The sequence below is a fragment of the Lichenostomus cassidix genome, unplaced genomic scaffold (assembly GCF_008360975.1).
Source record: "Lichenostomus cassidix isolate B80296 unplaced genomic scaffold, HeHo_3.0 HiC_scaffold_40, whole genome shotgun sequence".
Taxonomy (NCBI): Eukaryota; Metazoa; Chordata; class Aves; order Passeriformes; family Meliphagidae; genus Lichenostomus; species Lichenostomus cassidix.
This window is the reverse complement of record NW_028147459.1, coordinates 2,811,430-2,830,501: the sequence shown is the minus strand read 5'-3', so window position 1 is coordinate 2,830,501 and position 19,072 is coordinate 2,811,430. Positions and strand designations below refer to the sequence as shown.

Below are 19,072 nucleotides of genomic sequence, written 5' to 3'. Positions count from 1 at the left end.
TGGGGTCTCATTTGGTCTCTCTCCTGTTCTCTCCAATTGGGTCTGGGGTCTCTGTGGGTCTCCATGGTTCTCTCCAGTTGGGTCTGGGGTCTCCAATCAGGTCTCCACGGGTTTCTCATTGGGTCTCCATGGGTCTCATTTGATCCAGTTGGGTCTGGGGTCTCATTGGGTCTCATCTGCTCTCTCATTGGTTCTCTCCAATTGGGGCTGGGGTCTCTCGCTCCTCATTGGTCCGGCGGTTTCTCCCCCACGCTCCCCATTGGTCAGGAGTTTCGGTGCCGCTCTCCCATTGGTCAGAGCCGCGGCTCAAGCCCCGCCCCCGTGGGCGGCACCCAGCGGTAAGTTCCTTCGTACAGAAACCCGACCCGGGCGAGCAGCTCGTCAGCCTCGGGCGGGCCGCGGCTGTGAGGGGAAAATGGGGGAAAAATGAGTAAAAATGGGGTCAGAGGTGATCTCCGGGAGCCCCAAAAACCTAACATCCCAGAAATTCCTGAAAATCCTAATGGAATTCCCTCAGGAAACCTCAAAATCCACAGGAACCCGACCCCGGTGAGGAGCTTGGCTGCCTCGGGAGGGCCGCGGCTGTGAGGGGAAAATGGGGGAAAAACCAGTGAAAATGGGCAAAAATGGGGTCAGAGATTATCTCCGCGACCCCCAAAACTCTAAACTCCTAAAAATTCCCGGAATTTCCAATGGAATCCCCTCAGAATTTCCCCCAAACTCCACAGGAACCCGACCCGGGCGAGGAGCTCGTCAGCCTCGAGAGGGCCGCGGCTGTGAGGGGGAAATGGGGGAAAAAAACAGTGAAAATGGGCAAAAATCGGGTCAGAGGTGATCTCCGGGAGCCCCGAAACCCTACAATCCCCAAAATTCCCGAAATCTACAGTAAAATCAATGGAATTTTCCTTAAAATCCACAGGAAACCGACTCGGGTGAGGAGCTCGTCAGCCTCAGGCGGGCCGTGGCTGTGAGGGGAAAATGGGGCAAAAATGGGTAAAAATGGGCAAAAATTGGGTCAGAGATGATCTCCGCGACCCCCAAAACCCTAAAATCCCAGAAATTCCTGAAAATCCTAATATAATTCCCTCATTAAACCCCAAAATCCACAGGAACCCGACCCGGGTGAGCAGCTCGTCAGCCTCGGGAGGGCCGCAGCTGTGAGGGGAAACTGGGGGGAAAAAACAGTGAAAATGGGCAAAAATCGGGTCAGAGGTGATCTCCGGGAGCCCCGAAACCCTGAAATGCTAAAAATTCCCGGAATTTCCAATGGAATCCCCTCAGAATTTCCCTCAAAATGCACAGGAACCCGACCCGGGCCAGGAGCTCAGCTGCCTCGGGAGGGCCGCGGCTGTGAGGGGAAAATGGGGGAAAAAACAGTGAAAATGGGCAAAAATGGGGTCAGGGATGATCTCCGCGACCCCAAAAACCCTAAAATGCCAAAAATTCCCCAAAATTTCTAGTAAAACCCATGGGATTTCCCTCAAAATCCACAGGAACCCGACCCGGGTGAGGAGCTCGGCTGCCTCGGGAGGGCCGCAGCTGTGAGGGGAAAATGGGGGAAAAACCAGTGAAAATGGGCAAAAATGGGGTCTGGGAGACAGCCGAGCCTCTAAGGAACCCCAAAAAACCCAAAACCCCCGAAATTCCGGGAATTCCCAGTGTGTTTCCCTCAGGATTTCCCTCAAAATCCATAGGAAACCGACCCGGGCCAGGAGTTGTGAGGGGAAAATGGGGGAAAAATGAGGGGAAATGGGCAAAAATGGGCAAGAATGGGGGAAAATGGGGAGAATTAGGGTGAAAATGAGGGGAAAATGGGGCGAAATGGGGGAAAAATTGAGGGAAAATGGTGGAAAATTGGATAAAGGGGGAAAATGGGGTAAAAATGGGGGAAAATCGGAAAATTGGGGGAAAATTGTGGAAAATGATGGAAGGTGTGATATAATGGGAAAAATGGGGGAAAATGGAGGAAATGGGGGAAAATGGGGCAAAAATAGGGCGAAAATGGGGGGAAATTGGGTAAAAATGAGGGGAAATGGGGGGAAATGGGCAGAAAAAGGAGGAAAATTTAGTAAAAATGGGGGAAGTTGGGGGAAAACTGGGGAAAATGGGGAAAGATGGAGCAAAAATTAGGTGAAAATTGGGGAAAATGAGGGAAAAATGGGTGGAAAATGAGGGAAAAATGGGGGAAAATGGGGGAAAATGAGGGAAAATGAGGGAAAAATGGGGGAAATGGGGAAACCCAGAATGCCAGATGTGCTCAGGTGTGTCCAGGTGTATTTCTCTCCCCCCAGGTGTATCCAGATGTGTTTCTGTCCCCCCAGGTGTGTCCAGGTGTGTTTCTCTCCCCCCAGGTGTGTCTCTCTCACCTGCCGTAGGTGTAAGGAATTGGTTTCTGGCGCTGCTGCTCGATTTGGTGAAGGAGAGGAGTGAAGATTCGCCAGGCTTCGCGCAGCTCGTCGCTGTGGGGAGAGAGAGAAACTGAAAATTACCCCAAAATCCCAAAAAATGAGACCAGAAATGAGCTCAGGGACTCCAAAAACCCCAAAAGTGTCACCAGGCTTTATGCAGCTCGTCGCTGTGGGGAGAGAGAGGAACTGAAAATTGCCCCAAAAATGAGAAAAAAACCCCAAAAGTGAGACCAAAAATGAGTCAGGGACCCCAAAAAAACCAAAAGGACCCAAAACCCCCAAAAATGAAACCAAAAAGCCCAAAAGTGTCGTCAGGCTTCGCGCAGCTCATCGCTGTGGGGAGAGAGAGACCCAAAATTACCCCAAAAATGAGCCAAAAACCCTGAAAGTGAGACCAAAAATGAGCTCAGGGACCCCAAAAACCCCAAAAGTGTCACCAGGCTTTGCACAGCTCGTTGCTGTGGGGAGAGAGAACCAAAAATTACCCCAAAACCACCGAAAATGAGACCAAAAATGAGTCAGGGACCCCAAAAAACCCAAAATGACCCAAAAACCTCAAAAATGAGACCTAAAATGAGTCAGGGACCTGAAAAACCCCAGAAACAAGGTAGGCACACCAAAACCCTCAAAAATGAGACCTAAAATGAGTCAGGGACCTCAAAAACCCCAGAAACAAGGTAGGCACACCAAAAACCTCAAAAATTACCCCAAAACCCCCAAAAATCAGGCAAAAAATGAGTCAGAGACCCCAAAACCTCAAAAATGAGATCAGGGACCCTGAAAATGAGGTCTAGGACCCCAAAAGTGACCTAAAACACCTGAAAATGAGACCAGAAACCCCAAAAACGAGTCAGGGACCCCAAAAATTAACCCAAAACCACCAAAATTGAGCCCAAAAACCCCGAAAGTGAGTCAGGGATCCCAAAAACCGAGCTCAGTGACCCCAAAACTGAGCCCAAAAACCCCAAAAGTGAGACAAAAATACCTACAAATCAGCCCAGAACCTCTGAAAATGAGTCCCAAAAACCCCAAATCCGAGCTCAGGGACCCCCAAAATGAGTCCAAAAACCCCAAAAATTAGTTCAGGGACCCCAAAATCCACCCCAGGCTCACCTGGGAGCCCAAACGTGTCCCACCTGCTGCCCCCACCTCGTGTCTCACCTGTCCCCAGGTGTCCCCAGGTGTCCCCAGGTGTCCCCAGGTGTCTCACCTGCGCACAAAGTGCATTTGGTTCCCGCAGATCACGTCCAGCAGCAGTCGCTCGTAGGCGTCAGGGAGCTTCACGTCCTGGGGAAATCACAGGTTGGGGATAAAAACTCACAGTTTGGGGTCAAAACTCACAGTTTGGGGCTCAAAACTCACAGTTTGGGGTCAAAACTCACAGTTTTGGGCGAAAAACTCACATTTTGGGCTAAAAACTCACAGTTTGGGGCTCAAAACTTACAGTTTGGGGCTAAAAACTCACTTTTTTTGGCTAAAAATTCCAATTTTGGGGTTCAAAACTCACATTTTGGGGCTAAAACCTCACAGTTTGGGGCTCAAAACTCACCGTTTGGGGCTCAAAACTCATATTTTGGGGCTCAAAACTCACATTTTGGGGCAATAAACTCACATTTGGGGCTCAAAACTCATATTTTGGGGCTAAAAACTCAGTTTGGGACTCAAAACTCACAGTTTGGGACTCAAAACTCACAGTTTGGGGCTCAAAACTCACAGTTTGGGGTCAAAACTCACAGTTTGGGGTCAAAACTCACAGTTTGGGGCTCAAAACTCACAGTTTGGGGCTAAAAACTCATGGTTTGGGGCTAAAATGCACATTTTGGGGCTCAAAACTACAATTTTTGGTTCCCAAGGTTCTGATTTTGGGGCTACAATCTCCGATTTTGGGTCTCAAAGCTTTGATTTTGGTTCCCTTGGTTCCCAAGGTTCTGATTTTGGATCTCCATGCTCTGATTTTGGGGCTCAAAGCTGATTTTGGGGCTCAAAGCTCTCATTTTGGGGCTTAATGTTCTCATTTTGGGGTCAAAGCTCCCATTTTGGGGCTAAAAACTCCAATTTTGGGGCTCCAAGTTCTATTTTTGGTTGTCACGGTTCTGATTTTGAGTCTCAAAGCTCCAATCTGGGGTCTCACCACTGCAATTTTGGGTCCTCAACCCCCAGTTTTGGGTCTCCATGCTCCAATTTTGGGGCTCAAAGCTCCAATTTTTGGTTTTCAAGGCTCTGATTTTGGGTCTCAGTGTTATATTTTTGGGTCCCCAAGCTCCAATTTTGGGTCCTCATCTCCCATTTTTGGGTTCCCAAACCCCATTTTGTGGCCTCAACACTCCAATTTTAGTTCTCACCATTCCATTTTCGACTCCCAACATTCTGATTTTTCGTTTCCACCCCATTTTTGGGTCCCCAAACCCCATTTTTTGGGTCCCCCAACCCCATTTTTGGGTCTCCAAACCCCGTTTTTGGGTCTCCAAACCCCATTTTTCCACCCCAAACCCTATTTATTTCATCCCCAAACCCCATTTTTCCACCCCAACCCCCATTTTTGGATCTCTAAACCCCATTTTTGGGTCCCCAAACCCCATTTTTCCATCCCCAAAACCCATTTTAAGGTCCCCAAACCCCATTTTTTCATCCCAAACCCCATATTTGAGTCCCCAAACCCCATTTTTGGGTCCCTAAACCTCATTTATTCCATCCCAACACCATTTTTGGGTCCCTAAACCCCATTTTTCCACCCCAAACCCCATGTTTGGATCCCAATCCCCATTTTTGGGTCCCTAAACCCCATTTTTCCACCCCAAACCCCATATTTGAGTCCCCAAACCCCATTTTTGAGTCCCCAAACCCCATGTTTTCCATCCCCAAACCCCATTTTTCCATCCCCAAACCCCATTTTTCCACCCCAAACCCCATTTTTGGGAATACCTTGTAGTGGCTGCCATAGGTGAGGTCAAGCTTCAACTCCTCCCATTTTTGGGTCCCCAAACCCCATTTTTCCATCGCGAACCCCATTTTTGGATCCCCAAACCCCATTTTTCCACCCCAAACCCCATTTTTTGGGAATACCTTGTAGCGGCTGCCGTAGGTGAGGTCGAGCTCTGACTCCTCGGGCCGCAGGAACATTCCGGGTTTCTTGGTGTTGAGTTTGGCGTAGACAGCCTCGCGCGGCTGGACACGAACCACCAGCTCGTTGCGCTTGCACTGCCGCGAGAAGATGTCCCCTGGAACCTCGCGGAACTGCAGACGGACCTCGGCCTTGCGCTCGTTCAGGGCTTTGCCGCAGCGCAGGACAAAGGGGACACCTGGGGACAGTGGCGTTGTCATCAGCGCTGTCATCATCGTCATCATCATCGTCATTAACATCGTCATTGTCATCATCGTTGTCATCGTTGACATCCATCAGCATCTTCGTTGTCATTGTCGTCATCATCGTCACCAACATCAACCTCAACGTCGTCATTGTCATCATTGTCTTTGTCATCATCATCGTCATCATTGTTGTCATCATCGTTAGCATCCATCAGCATCTTTGTTGTCATTGTCACTGTCATCATTGTCAACCTCATCATTGTCATTGTCATTGTTGACATTGTCATCGTCATCACCATCAACATCATCATTGTCATCATCATTAGCATCCATCAGCATCTTCGTTGTCATTGTCGTCATTGTCATCACCATCATCGTCATCATTGTCATCAACATCATCATCAACATCAACATTGTCATTGTCATCATCATTAACATCCATCAACATCATCATTGTCATCATCGTTGTCATCATTGTCATCATCGTTAGCATCCATCAGCATCTTCGTTGTCATTGTCATCATTGTCATTGTCATCATCGTCAACCTCAACATCATCATTGGCATCATCATCAACATCATCATCATCATTGTCATCATTGTTAGCATCCATCAGCATCTTCGTTGTCATTGTTGTCATTGTGGTCATCATCGCGAACCTCAATGTCGTCATTGTCATCATCATCAACATCGTCATTGTCATCAACATTGTCATCATCATCATTGTCATCATCATCATGGTTGTCATCATCATTAGCATCCATCAGTATCTTCGTTGTCACTGTCGTCATTGTCATCATCATCATCATCATCGTCAACCTCAACATCGTCATTATCATCGTCATCAATGTCATCGTCATTATCGTCATTATCATCATCATCAACATCGTCATTGTCATCATCATCATCATCATCAACATCGTCATTGTCATCATCATTAGCATCAATCAATATCATTGTCATTGCCATTGTCATCATGGTCGTTGGGCTCATCATCATCGTTAACACCCATCAACATCAGCATTGTCACTGTCATCATTGTCATCATCATCGTTGTCATTGGCATCGTTGTCATTGGCACTATTGTTGCCATTGTCATTGTCATTGTTGTCATTGTCATTGTGGTCATCATCAACATCAACCTTAACAACATCACCATCGCCATCATTAACCTCCATTATCATCATCATTGTCATCGTCATCATCATCATCTTCATTAACATCCATCAACATCATCATCGTCATCATCATCATCATTATCATTGTCATTGTCATCGTTAACATCCATCATCATCAACACTCTCATTGTCATCACTGTCATTGTCATTATTGTCATTGTCATCATTGTCATTGTAATTATTGTCATTGTCATCATCGTCATCGTCACCATTGTCATCATCATTATCAACATTGTCATTGTCACGATGTCAGGATGTCCCCAGGAACCTCATGGAACTGCAGCCGCACCTCGGCCTTGCGCTCGTTCAGGGCTGTGCCACAGCGAAGGACAAAGGGGACACCCGGGGACAGTGGTGTTGTCATCATCGTCATCGTCATCATCATCATTGTCATCACCATTAACATCCATCAGCATCTTCGTTGTCATTGTCATCATTGTCATCATTGTTAATGTCTATCAACATCTTCGTTGTCATTGTCATCATCATCATCACCATTGTCATAATTGCCATCATCGTTAACATCCATCAACATCGTTGTCACCGTCACCATTGTCATTGTCATCATGGTCATCAACATCATCGTTGTCATCATCATTAACATCCATCAACATCATCATTGTCATCATTGTCATCACTAACATCCATCAGCATCTTCATTGTCATTGTCATCATTGTCATCATCAGCATCTTGTCATTGTCATCATCATCATCATCATCATCAATGTCAGCCTCAACATTGTTAACGTCCATCAACATCACTGTCATTGTCGTTGTCATCATTGTGATCACTAATGTCCATCAGCACTGTCATTGTCGTTATTGTCATTGTCATCCATCACCATCGTCACTGTCATTGTCATCAAAATCATCGTCATCGTCGTCATCATCATCATGATGGCCATGAATATCATCACCATAGCAACAACCATCATCACCATCACCATCACAGCCACCAACATCATCATCATGGCAACCACTATCACCATGGTCACCACTGCCATCATCCATCACCATCATTGTCACCACCACCATAGCAACCACCATCCTCACCATCCATCATCACAGCCATGAACATCATCACTATGAGAACCTCCATCATCATCACTGTGACCATCATCACCATGGCAACCACCATCATCATGGCCACCACCACCATCACCATCATCACCATGGCAACCACCACCACCATGGTCACCACTGCCATCATCACGGTCATTGCCATCCATCCTCATCATCATCACCACCACAGCCACCAACATCATCACCGTGGCCACCGCCACGTCATCACCATCAGGACCATCACCATCCATCATCACCGTGACAACCACCACCCTGGCCACGCCCATCGGCTCTCACCGTCCCAGCGCTCGTTGGCCACGCGCAGCACGGCAGCGGCGAAGGTGGGCGTGGTGGAACCCGCGGGCACCGTGGGGTCATCCAGGTAGCCCTTCTGCGCCTCGGGAGGTCCGTCGGGGTTGCCCACGTACTGGCCGAGCACCACGTCCTGCAGCTCCACCGGGCTGATGCACTTGAGCACCTTCACCTGAGGGACAGGGGAGGGACGGGGGGACACCTGGTTAGGGGGTTCTGAGGAGGTCACCATGGAGATTGGGGTGATCGGACATGGTTGGGATGTGGTTTGAGGTCACCATGGAGACTGGGGTGATTGGACATGGTTGGGATGTGGTTTTGGGGGTCACCATGGAGATTGGGATGTGGTTTTGGGGTCACCAATGAGACTGGGATGGTGGTGACGATGTGGTTTTGGGGTCACCATGAAGAAGGTGGTGATGGGATGGTGGTGGAGACGTGATTTTGGGGGTCACCAATGAGACTGGGGTGATGGGACATGGTGGGGATAGGAGTTTGGGGTCACCATGGTGATGGGACATGGTGGGGATGTGATTTTGGGGTCACCATGGAGATTGGGGTGGTGGCGATGATGTGGTTTTGGGGTCACCATGAAGAAGGTGGTGATGGGATGGGGTTGGGGATGTGGTTTTGGGGTCACCAATGGGATCATGGTGATGGCACCTGGTTGGGGACACATTTATAGCCATGGGGGACATGGTTTTGGGGGTTCACCACCGAGATGTGGCTATGGGACATGGCTGGGGATGTGATTTTGGGGGTCACCACCAAGAAGGTGACGATGTGACACAACTGGGGTCATAATTTTGGGGGCCACCATCAAGGACATGGTGGTGGGACACAGTTGGAGATGTCATTTTGGCACCATGATGATGTGACACAATCAGGGACATAATTTCGGGTGCCACCGCCAAGAAGGTGACAATGTGACACAATTAGGGACATAATTTCAGGTGCCACCACCACCAACACAGCGATGACCACACAGCGACATAACCCCAACCCCACCCAGTGACACCCCCAGTGACCACAACCCCACCGTGACCACCGAGGCCACCCAACGGCGGCGATGCCACCTCAGTGTCACCTCAGCCCACCTTCTCGTCGCGGACGTCGTCGGGGTCGGTGGACGCCGGTTTCTCCATGGCCACCAGGCACAGCAGCTGCAGGAGGTGGTTCTGCATGACGTCCCTGCGGGGAGCCGGCGCTGCCACGGGGTTGGGGACACCGGGGACACCCTGGGGACACCCTGGGGACGCCCTGGGGACGCCCCGGGGACATCAGGGGACACGGTGCTCACCGGATGATGCCGAAGTCGTCGAAGTAGCCGCCGCGGCCCTCGGTGCCGAAGGGCTCCTTGAAGGTGAGCACCACACACGCCACGTTGTCGCGGTTCCAGATGGGGCCGAAGATGCGGTTGCCGAAGCTGGGGTGGGACAGTGACCTGGGTCACCTCGGTGTCACCTTTGGTGTCACCTCAGTGTCACTGTGTCACCAGGAATGGTGGCTGAGGCGTCCCAATGTCACCATGATGTCCCCACTGACTGCAGCACCATGAGGTTCTGCACCATTTCCTTGCTCAGGTAATGATCCAGGTGGTTAGTGGTTGGTCAGGGTTGGTCAGTGGTTGGTCAGTGGTTGGTCAGGGTGACCGAGGTGTCCCCAATGTCCCCAGGGTGTCCCCGCTGTCCCCACTCACTGCAGCACCATCAGGCTCTGCACCATCTCCTCGCTCAGGTAGTGATCCAGATGGTCAATATGGTCAGTGGTTGGTCAGTGGTTGGTCAGTAGTTGGTCAGGGTAACCAAGGTGTCCCCAATGTCCCCAAGGTGTCCCCAGGATGTCCCCAGGTGTCCCCACTCACCGCAGCACCATCAGGCTCTGCACCATCTCCTTGCCCAGGTAGTGATCCATGCGGTAGATTTGCTCCTCGCGGAACAGAGAGCTCAGGTGAGCCGAGAGCTCCTCGGAGGAGCCCAGGTCACGGCCGAAGGGCTTCTCCACGATCACACGGTTCCACCTGGCACAGCGGGGACAGCAAGGGAATTGGGGACAGGTGTGCCCAGGTGTATCCAGGTGACAACAGGTGTGCCCAGGTGTATACAGGTGTGCCCAGGTGTATCCCAGGTGTATCCCAGATGTCCCCAGGTGTGTCCCCAGGTGTGCCCAGGTGTATCCCTAATGTCACAGGTGTATCCCAGGTGTCCCCCCAATGTCACAGGTGTGCCCAGGTGTATCCCAGGTGTCCCCAGGTGTATCCCATGTGTGTCTCACCTATCCCAGGTGTGCACAGGTGTATCCCAGGTGTGCCCAGGTGTATCCCACGTGCGTCCAGGTGTATCTTAGGTGTGTCTCATGTGGTCCAGGTGTGCCCAGGTGTGTCACACTCACCCCTCTCCCATGCACAAAGCCTGCAGGTGTTGTGCCCCCAGGTGTCCCCAGGTGTGCCCAGGTGTGTCACACTCACCCCTCTCCCATGCACAAAGCCCGCAGGTGTTGTGTCCCAGGTGTGTCCAGGTGTGTCTCACCTGTCCCAGGTGTCCCCAGGTGTGCCCAGGTGTGTCACACTCACCCCTCTCCCATGCACAAAGCCCTCAGGTGTTGTGTCACAGGTGTGTAGACGCTGGGTGGCAGTGCCAGGTAGAACAGTCGGTGGGCGTGGCCTCCGCCAGGTAAGGCCCTCAGGTGAGCATCCAGAGCCCTGAAGGAGGCTTCGTCGCTATATTGGCCTCGGACGAAACTCTGCAGGGCGAAGAAGGCGGCGAGGCGGGGAGAGTCCTCGGGGGTCACCTGCGACAGGTGAGACAGGTGGGACAGGTGAGACAGGTGTGAATGGAAGAGGTGAGACAGGTGTGAATGGGACAGGTGAGACAGGTGGGACAGGTGAGACAGATGAGACAGGTATGAATGGAATAGGTGAGACAGGTGGGACAGGAACAGGTGGGGAGAGTCCTCAGGGGTCACCTGCGACAGGTGAGACAGGTGTGAGACAGGTGAGACAGGTGGGACAGGTGTGAGACAGGTGAGAATGGGACAGGTGAGAATGGGACAGGAACAGGTGGAGAGAGTTCTCAGGGGTCATCTGCAACAGGTGAGACAGGTGTGAGACAGGTGAGAATGGGACAGGTGAGACAGGTGGGACAGGTACAGGTGGGGAGAGTCCTTGGGGGTCACCTCCGACAGGTGAGACAGGTGTGAATGGGACAGGTGAGACAGGTGTGAGACAGGTGAGAGATGAACAAGTGAGGAGAATCTTTGGGGTCACCTGGGAGAAGTGAGACAGGTGTGAATAGAACAAGTGAGACAGGTGAGAGAGACAGGTGAGACTGACAGGTGAGACAGGTGAGATAGGTGGGAATGGGACAGGACAGGTGAGACAGGTGAGAACAGGTGAGAATGGGACAGGTGGGACAGGTGAGAGCTGAGACAGATGAGTTAGATGTGAATGGAACAGGTGAGACAGGTGACAATGGGACAGGTGAGACAAGGACAGGTGGGACAGGTAAGGAACAAAGCTTCGTCGCCATATTGGCCTCGGATGAAACTCTGCAGGGCGAAGAAGGCAGCAAGAGTCCTCGGGGGTCACCTGGGACAGGTGAGAATGAGACAGGTGAGACAGGTAAGAGGTGACAGGTGAGAATGGGACAGGTGAGACAGGAACAGGCAGGGAGATTCCTCGGGGGTCACCTGGGACAGGTGGGACAGACAGGTGAGAATGAGACAGGTGGGGAGAATCCTCGGGGGTCATCTGGGACAGGTGAGACATGTGGGACAGGTGAGAATGGGACAGGTGAGACAGGTGGGACAGGAACAGGTGGGGAGGGTCCTCGGGGGTCACCTGGGACAGGTGGGACAGGTGAGAGGGGACAGGTGGGAGAGGTGAGACAGGTGAGAGACAGGTGAGACAGGTAGGACAGGTGAGAATGGAACTAGTGAGACAGGTGAGATAAGGATGGGTGAGACAGGTGTGAATGAGACAGGTGAGGAAGGTGGGACAGGAACAGGTGCGGAGGGTCCTCGGTCACCTGGGACAGGTGGGAATGGTGAGAGGGGACAGGTGGGATGGGTGAGACAGGTGAGAATGGGACAGGACAGGTGAGAATGGGACTGGTGAGACAGGTGAGACAAAGACAGGTGAGACAGGTAGGACAGGTGAGAGAGGTGAGAATGGGACAGGAGAGATAGATGAGACATGTGAGATAGGTAAGGACAGGTGAGATAGGTTAGACAGGTGACACAGGTGAGACACCTGGGACAGGCAAGACAGGTATGAATAGAACAAATGAAATAGGTGAGAGAGGTGAGACAGGTGGGACAGGGACAGGTGAGATAAGTGAGATAGGGACAGGAGAAACAGGTGAGAAACAGGTAGGACAGGTGAGATAGGTGAGACAGGTCATACAGGTGAGAGGGGACAGGTGAGACACGTGGGACATATGAGACAGGTGACACAGGTGAGAGATGAAACAGGAACAGGTGGAACAGGTAAGACAGGTGTGGATGAAACAGGTGGGACAGGTAAGGACAGATGAGACAGGTGAAGACAGGTGACACAGGTGACAGGGGACACAGGGCCAGGCAGGGTGTGGCTTCAGGGATCACCTGGGGACAGGTAAGGACAGGTGAGAGCAGGGAAAAGGTGATAAGGTGGGGTCTGGCCTTGGCGATCACCTGGGCACAGATGGGGTTAGGTGTCCCAGGTGTGCCCAGGTGTGTTTCTGTCCTCCCCAGGTGTCCCCAGGTGCACCCAGGTGTATCCCAGGTGTGTTTCTATCCCCCCCAGGTGTATCCCAGGTGCACCCAGGTGTATCCCAGGTGTGTTTCTCTCCCCGCCAGGTGTCCCCAGCTATATCCCAGGTGCACCCAGGTGTATCCCAGGAGTGCCCAGCTGTATCCCAGCTGTATCCCAGGTGTCCCCAGGTGTATCCCAGGTGTCCCCAGGTGTGTTTCTCTCCCCCCCAGGTGTGTTTCTCTCCCCCCAGGTGTGTCACCTTGAGGTAGGGCAGGGTTTGCTCCCTGATGAGCTCCACGGTGAGAGGTGAGCGAGCGAAGCCAACGACGCGAGTGGCATCGGGGAGGAGCCCATCGCGGAACAGCCACCTGTGCAGGGGACAGGTGTGTCACCTCACCTGGGTAACACCTGGGTGACACCTGTGTGACCCACAGAGCCACCAACCCCCCAGTGACAGTGACATCGCGGAACAGCCACCTGCACAGGGGACAGGTGTGTCACCTGTGTCACCTGTGTCACTCAGAGAGTCAGCTGGGTCACCTATGGAGTCACGTGTGTATCTGTGACACCCAGAGAGTCACCTGTGTCACCTGTGTGTGTTACCTGTGTCACTCGTACACTCACCCATACTGTCACCTGGTGACCCACAGAGTCACCTGGGTCACCTATGGAGTCACCTGGGTCACCCATAGTGTCACCTGTGTGACCCACAGAGCCACCAACCCCCCAGTGACAGTGACATCGGGGAGGAGCCCATCGCGGAACAGCCACCTGTGGGACAGTTGTGTCACCTGGGTGACATCTGGGTGACACCTGGGTGACCCACAGAATCACCTGTGTCACCTATGGAGTCACCTGTGTGACCCACCGAGCCACCAAGTGACAGTGACACCGGGGAGGAGCGTGTCGCGGAACAGCCACCTGTGGGACAGTTGTGTCACCTGGGTGACACCTGGGTGACATCTGGGTGACACCTGGGTCACCCACAGAGTCACCTGTGTCACCTGTGTGTGTTACCTGTGTCACTCGTACACTCACCCATACTGTCACCTGTGTCACCTGTGTGACCCACAGAGCCACCTGTGTCACCTGTGGAGTCACCTGTGTTGCCTGTGTCACTCATAGACTCACCCAGAGAGTTACCTGTGTCACCAGTGTCACCCACAGAGTCACCCAGAGAGTCACCTGTGTGACCTACAGAGTCACCTGTGTCACCCACAGAGTCACCCAGAGAATCACCTCTGTCACCTGTGTGACCTACAGAGTCACCTGTGTCACCTATGGAGTCACCTCTGTCACCCACAGAGTCACCTATGGAGTCACCTCTGTCACCCAGAGTCACCTGTGTGACACCTGTGTGTCACTCATGGAGTCACCTGTGTCACCCACAGGGTTGCCTGTGTCACCTGTGTCACCCATAGAGTCACCTGTGTCACTGAACCCTCCCAGTGACAATGACACAGGGAGGAGCCCATTGCAGAACAGCCACCTGTGGGGACAGGTGTGTCACCTGGGTCACCTGTGTGACACCTGTGTGAGCCACAGAGCCACCTGTGTCACCCACAGAGTCACCCAGAGAGTCACCTGTGTGTGTCACCTGTGGGGTCACCTGTGTCACCCCCAGAGTCACCACACGTGACACAAAGGGGACAGAAACAGCCAAGGGAGGAACTGGGGACATTGGGGTCATACTGGGGTCACACTGGGGACATTGGGGACACACTGGGGACAGCTGGGGACAGCTGGGGACACAATGGGGACATTGGGGTCACACTGGGGACAGCTGGGGACACAGTGGGACACAATGGGGACACAGCTGTGGTGCCACTGGGGACAGCAGTGACACTGGCAGGGGTGGCCTTGGGGACAGCAGTGACCCCTGAGTGGCTGTGGGGACACTGGTGACCTCGTGGCCCTGGGGACATCAGTGGCCTTGGTGACGCTAAGGGTGACCATTGGTGGCCTTGGGGACACAGCTGGCCCTGGTGACTGAGTGTCCCTCTGTCCCCAGGTGTCCCCACTGTCCCCAGGTGTCCCCACTGTCCTCAGCTGTCTCCATTGTCTCCTCCATGTCCCCTCAGTGTCCCCAATGTCCCCTCAATGTCCCCTCATTGTCCCCAACTATCTCCATTGTCCTTTCAGTGTCCCCAAATGTCCCCATTGTCCACAGCTGTCCCCATTGTCCCCAGATGTCCCCAGCTGTCCCCCGTGTCCCCAGTGTCCCCAGCTGTCCCCAGCTGTCCCCAGTGTGTCCCCAATGTCCCCAGCTGTCCCCAATGTCCCCATTGTCCCCAGCTGTCCCCAGTGTCCCCATTGTCCCCAGCTGTCCCCAATGTCCCCATTGTCCCCAGCTGTCCCCAGCTGTCCCCCATGTCCCCTCCATGTCCCCAATGTCCCCAATGTCCCCACTGTCCCCATTGTCCCCAGCTGTCCCCCGTGTCCCCATTGTCCCCACTGTCCCCGCTGTCCCTCGGTCTCTCACCATATCGTTGGGTAAATCTTCTTCCTGGCCAGATCGCCCTGGGGGGGGGAGGGGAAAGGGGCAGTCAGGGGAGGAGAACGGACCTCACCTAGCCATGGCCACGCCCCTTTCCCCTCCCCCACAACGACCACGCCCCTTTCCCCTCCCCCACCATGACCACACCCTCCCTCCCCCACCCAACCCAACCCCACCCCGGAATGTGCTGAGTCAGCGCCGCCCCTCCCCCACCCCCCCGGGGTGATTAATTACCATCGTTGGGTAATTAGGGGAGGAGGAGGAAGTTGGGGTGAGGGTGGGGGAGGGGAATCGGGGTGGGGGAGGGGCAGGGCAGGAAGTTGGGGTTCCTCCCTCGCCCCTCCCCCACCCTCCGTGACCCCAAAATGACCCCAAATCCCACCAAATTTACCCCAAAATGACCCCAAATTTCCCCCAAATTCCTCCCCAAACTCCCTGATTTTCCCCCTGAGCCCCAATTTTTTCCCCCAACCTCATTAATTTCCTCAAAATTTCCCTAAATCCTTTCATTCCACCCCAAATTCTAATCCCATTTATTCCTTCAGGTGCCCCAAATTCCCCCCTAGACCTCTTTTTCCCCTAAATCCCTTTATTTCAACCAAACTCCCCCAAAAACCCCCAAAACCCCCAAAACTCCCCAAATTCCAGCACCCCAAATTCCCCTCTGAACCCAATTCCTCCCTAATTCTCTTGATCTCGCCCAAAACTCCTCTCAATTCCTCCCCTGAGTCCTTTATTTTCCCCTCCAGCACCCCAAATTCCCCCCAAACCCTTTATTTCCCTTAATTGCCCCCAAACGCCTTTATTCCCTTTCCATCCCCCCAAATTCCCCCTAAACTCCTTTATTTCCCTTATTCCCCAAAACCCTCTTCATTTTCCCCTAATCCCCACTCCCCCTTCAATCCCCCAATTCCCCCTAAACCCTTTTATTTCCTTTTATTCCCCCTAAAATCCCAAAACTCTCTAATTTCCCCAAATCTGTCACCCCGAGGATGACGGGACATGCAGGTGTCCCTGCAGGAAGTTCCCAAATCCCCTCCAAACTCCCCAAATTCTCCCCAAAATACCTCAAAACCCCTCAAAACTTCCCAAAACCCCAAAGCTCCCAAATTCCCCTCAAACCCCCTAACTGCCCCAAAACCCCTCCAACCTCCCCCAAAACCTTCCAAAAACAAATCTGAAACTCAAAAAAACACCCAAAACTCCCCAAACTCCCCAAACCCCTCACCGATGCCCTGAGGATGAGCAGGACATGCAGGTGTCCCTGCAGGAACGCTCCCCAAAATCCTTCCTAATCCCCTTTATTTCCCCCTAAATCCCCCCCAAAACTTCCCAAAAAACCCAAAAAAACCCCAAAACTCCCCAAATTCCCCCTAAACCCCTTTTATTCCTCCTCCAGCACCCCAAAATCCCCCCAAACTCACCCTAACTCCCCAGAAAACCCAAAACTCCCTCAATCCCTCACGAGGCCCGAGGATGGCGAGGAGGACATGCAGGTGTCCCTGCAGGAATCCTCCCCCAAAAACTCCCCAAACTCCCCCAAAACTTCACAAAAAACCCCAAACTCCCCCCAAACCCCCCAAACTCCCCAAAAACCCCAAAACTCCCAAATTCCCCCAAATCCCCTCACCGATGCCCCGAGGATGACGAGGACGTGCGGATGACCCTGCAGGAACGCTGCCCCAAAACCTCCCCAGATCTCCTCAAACTCCCCAAACTCTACCTAAACTCCCCCTAAACTCCTAAACCCCCAAACTCCCCAAAAATCCCATAAAAAACCCAAAACCCCCAGTTTCCCCTAAAACTCCTCACCGAGGCGCCGAGGATGTGCGGGTGTCCCTGCAGGAAAGCTCCCCCAAAACCTCCCCAGATCTCCCCAAATTCTACCTAAACTCTCCCCAAACTCCCCCCTAAACCCCCCCAAAATCCCATAAAAACCCCAAAACTCCCCAAAATCCCCTCACCGAGGCCCCGAGGATGACGAGCACATGCGGGTGTCCCTGCAGGAACGCTCCGTCGCTGCTGAGCTCCTGCCGCAGCATCCCGCACACCTGCGAGCGGCTCAGCTGCCCCGCGGCGCCCTCCTCCTCCTCACCCGGGCCCGGCATGCTGCCTGCGGGCGATTCGGGGGGTTTGGGGTGGTTTGGGGCAGGTTTTGGGGCTGGTTTGGGGGGTTTGGGGGCTGGTTTGGGGGGTTTGGGGTGGTTTGGGGCAGGTTTGGTGGGTTTTTTGGGGTGTTTTGGGGGCGGGATTTGGAGGAAGGCACAGGTTTGGGGGTTGGGGGCGGGGTTGGGATTTGGGGGAGAGTTTGGGGTGTTGGGGGTGGAATTTGGGGTGTTTGGGGCAGAATTGAGGATTTGGGAGACGAATTTGGGGGTTTGGGGCAGGTTTGGGGGTTTTGAGGCTGGTTTGGGGTGGTTTTGGGGTGTTTTTGGGCGGGATTGGGGAGGAAGAGCAGGTTTGAAGTTGGGGGGCAGGGTGGGATTTGGGGAGAGTTCAGGGTGTTTGGTGCTGAATTTGGGGTGTTTGGGCTAATTTGGGGTTTGGGGGCTGGTTGGGTGTTTGGGGTACAGGTTTAGGGGTTTTGGGGCAGGCTGGGGGTTTGGGGTTTGGGGGTGTTTGTGGGGCGGGATTTGGGGAAGAGCTTTACAGGTTTGGGGAGCTGGAGGTGGGATTTAGGTAGGGGGCGGGGTTAGGATTTGGGGGTGAGTTTGGTGTTTGAGGGGCAGGAGTGGGGATTTGGGGAGTGAATTTAGAGGGTTTGGGGGTTGAGGCTGGAGTTTGGGGAGCAGGACAGGGAGTTTTTGGGGTGTTTTTGGGGCGGGATTTGGGGAGGGAGAAACAGGTTTGGGGAGTTGGGGGAGGGCAGGGTTGGGATTTGGGGGCGAGTTTGGGGGTGTTTTGGGGCAGAATTGGCGATTTAGGGGTGAATTTGGGGTGTTTTGAGCATTTATGGTGTGAATTTGGGGGTTTTGGGGCAGGTTTGGGGTGTCTTGGGGCAGATTTGGGGTGTTTTGGGGCTGGTTTGGGGTGTTTTTGGGGTGGTTTTGGGGCGGGATTTGGGGAGAGGAAGAGCAGGTTTGGGGAGCTGGAGGTGGGATTTGGGGACTTGGGGGGCGGGGTTGGGATTTGGGGTTAAATTTGGGGTGTTTTGGGGCAGAATCGGGGATTTTAGGGTGAATTTGGGCTGATTTGGGGTTAAATTGGGGTGCAATTAGGGATTTCGGGGTGAATTTTGGCACTTGTGGGGCAGAATTTTGGGGTTGGGGGGCAGGGTTGGCACTTGCGGGGTGAATTTGGGGATTTTGGGGTGAATTTGGGGCTGGTTTTGGGGCAGAATTGGGGATTTTGGGGTGAATTTGGGCTGTTTTGGGTATAATCAGGGATTTGGGGTGGAATTTGGGCACCTGGAGGTGCGATTTGGCGCAGGGGTGAATTTGGGGTGTTTGAAATGGGGGATTTGGGGTGGAATTTGTGCACTTGGGGGGCAGAATCAGGGATTTGGGGTGGGATTTGGGGTATTGGGGATGGTTTTGGGGTGCAGTGGGTGATTTGGGGGTGAATTTGGGGTGTTTATG

General features: G+C 53.1%; 2 protein-coding genes and 1 long non-coding RNA gene across 3 annotated transcripts in view; 2 read left to right on the top strand and 1 right to left on the bottom strand.

Moving 5' to 3' along the window:
* Positions 1-19: 19 nt before the first annotated feature.
* LOC146422570 (glucose-6-phosphate 1-dehydrogenase-like) lies at positions 20-17,637 on the bottom strand. Its single transcript, XM_085046253.1, has 12 exons — positions 17,459-17,637; positions 15,480-15,517; positions 13,257-13,365; positions 10,838-11,055; positions 10,130-10,285; positions 9,566-9,691; positions 9,363-9,456; positions 8,251-8,437; positions 5,472-5,707; positions 3,619-3,695; positions 2,367-2,459; positions 20-402 (listed from the first exon to the last, which is right to left on the bottom strand). Exons 1-12 carry the CDS (start codon positions 17,600-17,602, stop codon positions 294-296), a joined length of 1,587 nt encoding a protein of 528 aa, XP_084902379.1. The 5' UTR covers positions 17,603-17,637; the 3' UTR covers positions 20-293.
* LOC146422571 (uncharacterized) lies at positions 2,214-2,591 on the top strand. The gene is made up of 2 exons (XR_014848113.1): positions 2,214-2,303; positions 2,352-2,591. It is a non-coding gene; the product is annotated as an uncharacterized LOC146422571 (long non-coding RNA).
* LOC146422569 (vasopressin V2 receptor-like) overlaps positions 17,601-19,072 on the top strand; it is a 4,766-nt gene continuing 3,294 nt past the window's right edge. The window contains exon 1 of the mRNA XM_085046214.1: positions 17,601-17,625. Coding sequence (XP_084902340.1) covers positions 17,601-17,625 — 25 coding nt within the window. The remainder of the gene's footprint in view (positions 17,626-19,072) is intronic.

Excerpts from the sequence above, each read along its gene's own strand:
- LOC146422570 (XM_085046253.1), bottom strand. The coding sequence starts at position 17,602 with ATGCCGGGCCCGGGTGAGGAGGAGGAGGGCGCCGCGGGGCAGCTGAGC. Across the intron at positions 15,518-17,458 it reads TCGTCATCCTCGGGGCCTCG|GGCGATCTGGCCAGGAAGAA; the intron begins GTGAGGGGATTT and ends TCCCCCCCCCAG. Across the intron at positions 9,457-9,565 it reads GACGACTTCGGCATCATCCG|GGACGTCATGCAGAACCACC; the intron begins GTGAGCACCGTG and ends GGCTCCCCGCAG.